The sequence below is a fragment of the Prionailurus viverrinus genome, chromosome B1 (assembly GCF_022837055.1).
Source record: "Prionailurus viverrinus isolate Anna chromosome B1, UM_Priviv_1.0, whole genome shotgun sequence".
Lineage (NCBI taxonomy): Eukaryota > Metazoa > Chordata > Mammalia > Carnivora > Felidae > Prionailurus > Prionailurus viverrinus.
In genome coordinates, this window is record NC_062564.1 from 65,033,637 (window position 1) to 65,044,060 (window position 10,424).

General features: G+C 37.2%; 1 protein-coding gene across 1 annotated transcript; it reads right to left on the reverse strand.

The window, feature by feature from the left end:
• Positions 1-7,205: 7,205 nt before the first annotated feature.
• On the reverse strand, positions 7,206-8,825 carry NPY5R (neuropeptide Y receptor Y5). The gene has a single exon (XM_047856834.1). It carries the CDS (start codon positions 8,823-8,825, stop codon positions 7,452-7,454), a length of 1,374 nt encoding a protein of 457 aa, XP_047712790.1. The 3' UTR covers positions 7,206-7,451.
• Positions 8,826-10,424: the final 1,599 nt, after the last annotated feature.

A 10,424-nucleotide genomic window follows, 5' to 3' on the forward strand; every position in this document is an offset into this window, starting at 1 on the left:
GAAGAGCATCTTGAGACAAATTTGCAAAATTTCATGTTCATCCCTCTCATTAACTTGTAGTTTAACACCAGTGTTCCTTATGCTTCCTATGAAATAATAGTCCATATGAAACAACTTGAGTCTAAGACTAAAGAGTTACAAACTTTTTAATGGTGAAAAGTGCCACTGTGGTTTACAGTGTTCCGCTGAGTATTTTATCAACAGACTTGTGTTACCAGCATGCTCCTCTGGCTTACACTGCCTAACATGAACTTTGGCTCAGTATGCATTCGGGATCTCTAAAAGCTGTCTGTTAAAAGAAAGTGGACAGTGTAATAAATATTATTTTAATAGACACTTAAACAGCACTTATTTGTATCTTCAGTGATTTCAATGGCCTGAAACCCTTCCATGAGTTCCATGAAGGTCTACAGACCACAATAAGGATACACTGGGTCAAAGGAGTACCAGATAGCACTGTCCTCGAAGGCAACATTGCACATGAGAACATTCATGTAAAGTGCCTCCAGTGTGTCTGGCAAATAATAAGCATCTATTGTTGATGATGATTAAGATGATATACATGACTACTCAGTTTTTTAATCTTGCTATTTACTAGCACAGTGCTACAGCAGTGTTGTTTCAATTCAGTATTTTTTAAGACATACTAGAGATTGTGCCTGGATTAGAGAATCAACTGGAGATGGTCAGAAATAACACTGCTCTGTGTTCTGGTTTCTCTTCCTCTGGGGATGACAGTGATCACCAGTGATTGTACCCCTCCCTCCAGAGACCAGAGGAGCCTTTACAACCCTTACTAGATGGTGTCCAAGCACCCAAGACTAATTTTTGCTATGCCTGATAAAAGCTATTGCTACTCTAGAGGTCTTATCTCAAGGACTAGGGAATTTAAATGGCAGTAGATTACCTGATCTAGAAAGGATGTGAAGCTTAGAACTTGAGAGAACTAGGACATTTAGAATTGTGTGACAAACCCACGGTGAATCCTTTTAAATACATACATATATACACAAGGGATAAAGAGATTATTCAAAGAAGTTATTTACTAAAATGTGGTTGATGGGGAATTAATAAGTAGTACATATATAGATTATATAACCACAAGCATTTATCCAAAACTCTGAAGTCAAGTGTATTTAGAAAAATATTTAGTATTAGGATATCATACCACCTACTATCTATTACCTTCAGTATGGTCTGGGGGTTGCAGACCCCCAATAAAAAATATGAATATTTCTGGAGCAAAATGCATGAATATATCTACTAAGTGGTATAAATAAAGCCTATACATAGCTTTATGTAAGTTTAGATCATATCAGGTCAGTAATTGTAGATAAGAATTTGTTGACATGTTATTTAGAATGGAGTACTAGGAGTAAGATTTTAATGTATGATGCATAGGAGTAAAGTCATAATACCTTGGCATTCTTTTTTTTAAATTTTTTAAATGTTCTTATTTATTTTTGAGAGAGATGGAGTGCGTGTGGGGGAGGGGCAGAGAGGGAGGGAGACACAGCTCCAGGCTCTTAGCTGCCAGCACAGAGCCTGACACGAGGGGCTCGAACTCATGAACTGCGAGATGGTGACCTGAGCCGAAGTTGGACGCTTCACTGACTGAGCCACCCAGGCACCCCTTGGCATTCTTTTATCACTGTAAAGTAATATTAATATAATATGAAATATATATTTGGTCTCTAAGGATTGTGGGAACCCGAGATTTATAGTCAATTATTTGACAACCTGAGATTTCTGACTAGTGTCTGAAGTAGGAGCAGTTTTTTGGGACGGAGTCCTTGCCTGTGAGATCTGTGCTAACTCCAGGTAGTTAGTGTCAGAATTGAATTAAGTTATTGAACACTCAACTATTATTCCAAGACTTGGAGAATTGGTGGTTGGTGTGGGGGAAAACCCCACACATTTGGTGTCAAAATATTCTTTGGGTAGAGAGACAGTTTTCCTTAAATCACTATCCTCAAAAATACTTCTGTGGTAAATTTGAGAGTGGTGCAGGACTCTGGCCACCACAGTATGTGAAAAAGTTACCTCCTAAATTATCTAAGTTCTACATTATACTGCCTAGCTCTTGAAATTCAATGCCTTAGTACACCTTCTGAGAGAAAGAAAGAGAGATTTGAAATCCCATGGTTGAGAAACTATCATTTTTTCAGATTTCCTCTTTGTCACCTATGACTTAGAATGTGCATAATGAAGTTCCACATCAGATGTGGATGACTGACTAGCTATTGGACCTGATCTTCCCACAGATAACAATTACAAATACTAGATCAAAAAAACAAAAATGACCCAGAGCCGATTTGTGGAGACTTCCATTAGCCAAAGATGAAACTATTTGAGCTTCTTATTAATAATAACAATAAAGGCAATGTATCCAAACCTATCAAATGTGTTTACATGAATATGTTTCATTTAAATAATATCATTTATTTTCTGATATCCAGAAAATAAAGAGGTAGTAGTAAGTATTCATCTTGTCTTTCCTGAAAGAACTATACCATTGGGTAGCCAAATGATGGATACAGGAAAGTATCTTTCCATTAATGCATTTAATGTAAAAAATGTAAAAGAAATTATGGAATTAAAGCACACACATATGCATATATATGATTTAGGAAAAAAGGAATGCTTAATGTCTCTCTCTTTACACATACATAAATATGCTTAGTGCCTATGTATGTACATATACACACATACTTCTACTTAATGCCTTAATGTGTATATCTATAGGTAGATATTAAGCATTCTTGTTTGCTGACATCATAAAAGAAGACAGAGGAACATAGTTTCTTCTCATAGCTAGAATGATCCTTTCATAATGTAAGTCATATTGTATCCTAAGTCTGGTCAAAATTCACAATAGCTCTCAATTTTCTGAAGAGTAGAAATCAACATCCTTCCAAATGCCTGTAAGAACCTATAAGAGCCGTCCTTGAATTAGCTCCTTATTTAATTTCTCTCTCTTGACTATACTTCTGGTATAGTGCTTTCCTTCCTGTTCTTTAACACTTGAAATGTGCTCCAACTTCAAGGCCTTTGCATTGGCCATATTTTCTGCCTGGAGTGCTCTTTTTCCTTACTGCCACACAGCTTCTTGCCTTTTTCAAATCTTTGCACAAAAGTTATCTTTTCAATGAGGATGATGGAGGCATCCCATTAGAAATTACATCCAACTCTCTTGCTTCTCCTGACAAATGCACACCCCTTCTGACTCTGCTCTTTATTGTTCTAAGGCTCTTATCATTACTAATATCCACTACCATTTTGTTAGGAGTTAACTGCACTCCCTCTACACACATACCCCACCAAAGAAATGCTGAAACCCTAACCCCAGGACCTCAGAATGTGACTTTATTTGGAAATAGGATCCTTAACAGATGTAATTAGTTAAATTAGGAGGAGTTCTTACTGGAATGGGGGCATGGGTTGGGGCTACTCCAACATGACTGATCTCCTTACAGAGAAGAGAGAAACTTGAACACAGACATAGGAAGAACATCATGTGATGATGAAGACAGAGACCATTTATGCACCTGCAAAACCCACCAAAGACCACTGGCTAACCCTGAAGCTAAGAAGAGGCAAGGAAGGATTCCTCTGTAAGTTTTCATTGGAGCGTTACCCTGTGGACACATTGATTTCGGATTTTTAGCCTTCAGAACTGTCAGACAATAATTTTCTGTTGTTTTAAGTCACCCAGCTTGTGGCATTCTGTTAAGGAAGCCTTAGGAAATGAATGCGTCTATCTATATACTAATCTATATATCTATATATCTATATATCATTACTACCTAATTCACTTTGTATTGTCTTATTGTTTATTGTTTGTCCACCTCCTGCCACTGACCCCTTTCTCCCAGAAGGCAAACAAAGAACAGCAGGGATCTTTTTCATTGTTATATCCCAAAGCACCTATAAGAGTTCCTGGTACACAGTACGTACTCAATACTATCTGAATGAAGTAATCCTCATATACATTGCTTCGTCATTTAATTATTTTAGTTGTTCTTTGTGACTTCTCAGTTTTTGTTTTGTTTTAGTGTTTTATTACCCACAGTAATGGACAACATAGCTAGCAAGAAGAATTTAAATAACAACTAAAACTCAATTTAACATCTTTTTTTGAAATAATTATTTAAGAATAATTGTTAAAAGTAATGAGGTTGACTGTTTATAATTTCATCTCTTTTTATTTCCCCTAGCCATGCTTTGTGATCAAGTCAGACACCAGAAAAGAATAGGAGATTTAAGATAATCAGCTCCAGAGCAATAGAGAGTTGACTGAACATAAATTGTTTAACTCTCTAACCAAGACTCCATGGAAGAAATTATTATTCATAATAAACTTCCCAAACCATTATGGTGTCTATCCACCAATACCGTCAAACTTCTCAACTTTCAATTATTAAGAACATTCAGGGAAGCATGGGTGATTCAGTCGGTTGAGCAACCAACTTCAGCTCGGGTCATGATATCACAGTTTGTGGGATCAAGCCCTGTGTCGGGCTCTGCACTGACAGCATGGAGCCTGCTCAGGATTCTCTCTCTTTGTCCCTCCCTCGACCTCTCTCTCTCTCTCAAAATAAATAAACTTTAAAATAAATACTTCAAATTAGTTTATCCAGTTTAAACTCATCTCTCAGCAACCATAAAATCTGTGAAGTTTGACAGGTATTTTACATTTACTAATATAATTCATTCTAACATGATAAAATACCTCCCTATACATTTATATTTGCACTTATCAGTGAGTTCCCCCTCACCCCCATCCCGCTCTAGCCACTAAAATTATGCCTTGAAATCCACTGCCCTAGTGAAAGTGAAAATACCTATTGCTTTTATTTATCTATCTATCTATCTATCTATCATCTATCTATCTATCCTATTGCTTTTAGAAATAAGAAGTCATTCTTCAGCCTAGACTTTTTGGTTTTGGTCAAGGTTTATTGCTTAATACACTTGAATCTAAGCACTGATGAGGGGAAACGGGTTTTAAATCACAAAAGCTTCCTTTTCCAAAAGCAAACCTTGATGTTCTGAACATATTTTTACTGTAAGACATAGTGAAGAGAAAAACGAAGATATTATAAGTAGGGAACAACCTTTGTAGGCAGAAAGAAATAGAGGCTCTTAGAATAAAAAAAAAGGAGAGAAAAAGAAAAGCAAAAGTGAACCAAAGTTCTTTCATTTTTTCTATCTGTGGCCATATAAAAACTTGGGGAGGACATTAATATGGCATCAGATAGATCAGAGAGAAGCTAAAAGTAGAGGGGAGTGTACACAGTTTCATATTTGAAAATCTAGAAAAAGACTGAAAAGCAGAGTGCTTTTGTGGCAACATAGGGTGAGCACAGCAATGTAGATATGGCAGCTCATAGTGTGTGGGCAGAGAAGAACTCAGTACATCCATGCTGCCTGCTTCAGTTCTCAGTGATCTATGTGAGGAACAGAATTTCATAAGCTCCTGCAGAGTTCTTGGTCACGAATTTAAAGTTTCCCAGCAGTCGCCAGACTTGGCAGGTACAAGACCCGATAGAGCAGAAGAGCCCGGGCTCAGAACACAATGGAGGGCATGGTGGAGTGTCTATGCAACCACACAATCGATGCAGTGTCAGTAGGGGTGGAGGATACTGGGGTTGGACTCTCAGTTCCTGACCTTGCTTAGGACGGACCATACAATTACACAGGCGTACATAACATGGAGACCGGGCAAAACAGTTACTCCTCAGCTGGAGTTCAGTAGGAGTGAGCTTGGGATACCATGTGGACTAGCACCATTTTCAGCTTCCCCCATGTGTAGGCAACATGTAGCAAAGGAGGCGGAGGGTGTGTGAAAGAAAGCCGCCATAGAGGTTTTGGATTTTCAATAGATTAAAAAACTACCCGAATTACCTACTTGCAAACCTAAAATGTTTCTTGTTTTGTTGTTTTCCTTTGTGAACAGAAATCACTACAAGGGACGTTAAATCAGTTGTACGAAATGAAGACAGCAATGTCATTTTGCACATATGAGCCATATGTGAAAATATTCAATTTTCAGGGGCTCAGTTTTTTAAAAAAACCGGCTGGAATAAACAAAAAGTCTCAATTGTAAAGTTTAGTAAGATAGTATATGAGACCTCACTACTGAAATAGCACAAAGTATATGAATCATTCTATATCTTGGCCAAAAAAATTAACCTTTTTTTCTTGTGGACACTAAGTATTTTTAAAAAGTTATTTAATATTTAGAAATACATATACCATTTACACTTCACATTTTAGATTATAAAAGATGTACATGAAAACAATCTTTCTTCGATAGTGTCAATGTGGTATAAGACTAGAAAAGATTTAAAATCCACTTTTAGGGGCGCCTGGGTGGCGCAGTCGGTTAAGCGTCCGACTTCAGCCAGGTCACGATCTCGCGGTCTGTGGGTTCGAGCCCCGCGTCGGGCTCTGGGCTGATGGCTCAGAGCCTGGAGCCTGTTTCCGATTCTGTGTCTCCCTCTCTCTCTGCCCCTCCCCCGTTCATGCTCTGTCTCTCTCTGTCCCAAAAATAAATAAACGTTGAAAAAAATAAAATCCACTTTTATTTGGTAAATTAATTGTGTATTACTAGGATAGTGGGAGTAAATGAACAATCTGACCAATTATCAAAAACAGGAAATAAGTGTTTTCCTGCCAAAACTGTACCCAATGCTTACAATTTTGATCATGACTTGGGCATACATGTGTCATTTGTTATGATTTGCTGAGCATCCTAAATGTTTTTGGTATTTTCACAACCTAAATATTAAGAAGCCTGTGAAGTGGAATTGAAGATAAATAGATAATATATATTCCTCACATTTGAAATTAAATGATCCTTAGGAAAAATATTTTTGCTTATTATAATTTTCAACCAAAAATACTGAGTTGGTTCGATATAACTTTTATTTTAAATAAAAATTACAATTTATTCGTTTACAAGACAAGATTAAATGAAACTTAATATAACTACTATTTAATTTTTTTAAATGTTTATTTAGTTTTTGAGAGACAGAGCACAAGTGACAGAGGGGCAGGGAGAGAGGGAGACACAGAATCTGAAGCAGGCTCCAGGCTCTGAGCTGTCAGCACAGAGCCCAACGCAGGGCTCAAACTCACGGACCGCGAGATCATGACCTGAGCCAAAGTCGGACGCTCAACCGACTAAGCCACCCAGGTGCCCCATATTTAAAATGAAATTACAGAGTGTACTGACATTGACTTTATGTAACTAAATGAACTCATCATATTATATATAACACATGAAAATTATCTTCCATATATTATGAATTGACATTCAAATCCAGAACTCTTATACATAAATTGAATTTCATGTTACTAAAACGTGTTTACTATACATAAATAGTTATTGTGAATGTGTTTTAGACCATCCCAACATTTGTTCTTTCCTTGATAAACATTTGGGATTATGACATATGAAGACACTGTATAAGGGAAATTAAATCAGCTTTGATCCCATTATTAAGAAATCCATACAGAATAGGATTCAGACAACAAGACATCATGCCTAACAAATGACAGATGCAATACACCAACTTGAAATGCCTATTTGAAATAAGGTTATCATTAAAATCAGTTACCACATGGAAAAGGTGTAGTGGCATCCAGCTAACAGCAAACACCAATATCAATATGGTTAGTCTATAAAAAACACTTCGAGATCTCTTTTTTATCCTCATGATCGAACGGTTTACTCTCATTTCATGAACGTCTGAGTTTTCTTCAGGTTTCATCTCAAAGCAGGTGGGGACTCCTGGTATGAACTTACTGGATGATGAGAGCTGACTTTTTACAGACCCAAAGTTTTCTGGAAGCATTCTTGAATGGTGGTTCTCTTGAGAAGGTCTTGCTGGAGCAGGTAACACGCACGCTGTCTTCTTGCTGTATCTTCTTCTGTGTTTTCTGATGAATGAATAGCTCCATTTCTGGCTGCTGGAAAGTTTCCCCTGAGGCCCACTCTTTTTGAATGGATGAAGAGTTAAGTTGATCATCTCATTTTCTTCTAGTTTGCTTTCTTGGTTGGACAACCCACAGCTTATACTCCTGCAGACACTGGTATGACTTATGGTTAGACACACCAAGGGCAGAATATACTGAACTAGCAATAAAGAGATGGTAAAAGCAATTCTGTATGAATCGGATGGCCACGACTCAACGCATAAATACCTGCTGCTCATCAATGTTGAGCCAAATGTTTCCTGCAGTTCCACCAGACTGTGAAACACTGGAAGAGGGGAACAAATCGCAAAACCTAGCGTCCAGACAGTAGCTATCAAGAAGTAGCCATGGTTTGCCGTTAAATTATTAGATATAGGATGTTTTATCATATGATACCTGACAATGGCAATTGATATTAAAATTAAAGTTGAGACCAGAACTGAAACACACTGAAGAAAAGGCATAATATGACACATGACTTTGCCAAACATCCACTGATCCAGCAAGACGGAGGTCAGTGTGAAAGGTGAGCAAAACAACACAACCAAGATATCAGAGAAGGCCAAATTTCCTATGAGGAAGTTTACTGTAGTCTTCTGGTTACGCTTCCTCATGAGTGCCATTAAAATAAGGAGATTCCCCATGAAACCAAGAAGACTTACAAATGTATAAAGTCCAATCAGAAAATACTGCAGGTCATCTACACTGCTTTTATAGTCATCCCACACTGGGAAATCAGAGCTCCGAGGGGCCCCAGTACTGTTCTCAGTGGCAAGTGTCTTGTTATAAAAGTCCTGGAGCTCTAAATCCATATCACAGTCCTGCTTGGAATAAAAAGACATTAGTTACCAATTTAAAAAAAAAGTTACGTGACCACTATAAATTAATACACTGAGAGTGAAACTAAATTTTACAATTTGCTCCTGTTACCTTACTAATCTCCCAAAAAAGTTTTGGGAGGTCTTGAACTGGTTCTAAGAGCACAGCAAATATCAGCCAATAACAATTACAGTAAATCTAAGCCTACCATCACTTCTGGGGTGTGTTAATGTGTTGTAAAATAGCAAACCTTGTTTTTTAAATTTATGTAGATATGACGAAAGGGAAGGAAAAGGCAAATATATGTAAGAGCTTCAAGATACCTAATTTACAACAGCTCATCGCTATTATTTATCCTGTCAAGGTGCCTACTCATGGTGTGGTCACATAATCTTACCTTAAACATTCCTTCATTTCAACTTCAATCAAGGTCAAACTTAAAAGTCACCTATGCTAAAGTATTCCTTAGTCTACTCAACTGGATGTGATCTCCTCTTTGGAACCCCCATACTGCTCTGTTTATAGCTGTCTGATGCGAATGTCACAATTTGCTTTGCTATGCAATTAAAATGCATAGCGGCGTCCCTTATTTATTTATAAGCAATGGAAAAGCGGAAAATTGTCCTTTATTCACTGTGGCATCTACCACAATCCATGGTCCAATAACTTCACCATCGTGGGTGCTAAATAAATATTTATGGAAAAATGAAAAATTCAAACAAGTGTCTAGTATCTTAAATATTATCTTGTTCAAATTTAAGCTTCTCAAGTGTAGAAAGATCACCCCAGGACTTAGGTGTATATACTAGGCACTTAATAAGTGTTTATCAAGCTGTACTGTTGACTCCATGTGCACAATACTGGATGGCAGTCATTCCATGATCAATTCTTAGTCCTTTAAGAGGTGCCAGATTATCATGAATTAAGATAGCCACTGGCCAGCAGTCTGCTAGTGTTTAAAAAAAAATCACCTGTTTACTTTTTAATTTAAAAAGTGAAAATAATTTTCAGCTTTAAAAAGATTGAATACATTCATATGGCCAAAGGAAAATTTATATCTTAAAGTTAAATGTATAATACCAATATCATACCCCATAATAAGTTTTTTCATTTCAAACAAAATTAATAATGTAATATTATTAATAGCACAATGGTATTTCTTATTTATTGCTACATATTGGAGATTTGACAGTATTGCCTGATGAAACACAAACTGTCTGTAATATATCAGTAAGAGGCAAAAGGGACCTCTTGTCCTCTTTTTATTTTTTTTATTTTTTAAGGTTATTCATTTTTCAGAGACATAGAGAGACAGGCCCAGGTCATGATCCCACAATTTGTGAGTTCAAGCCCCGCATCGGGCTCTGTGCTGACAGCTTGGAGCCTGGAGCCTGCTTAGGATTCTGTGTCTCCTCCCTCTCTCCCCCTGCCCCTCCCCAGCTCATGCTCACACTCTGTCTCTGTCAAAAATAAATTAACTTAAAAAAAAAATGAAAACAAAAAAAGTTACTCACGTGGCCTACTGAATCATTTTATTCATCATATTATCAGATAATTGCCTCCCAGTAACTACTCTGAATGGATTAGTGAGCTTCTAATCAAAGTAGCCTTGACTGGCCTTT

Excerpts from the sequence above, each read along its gene's own strand:
- NPY5R (XM_047856834.1), bottom strand. The coding sequence starts at position 8,825 with ATGTCTTTTTATTCCAAGCAGGACTGTGATATGGATTTAGAGCTCCAG.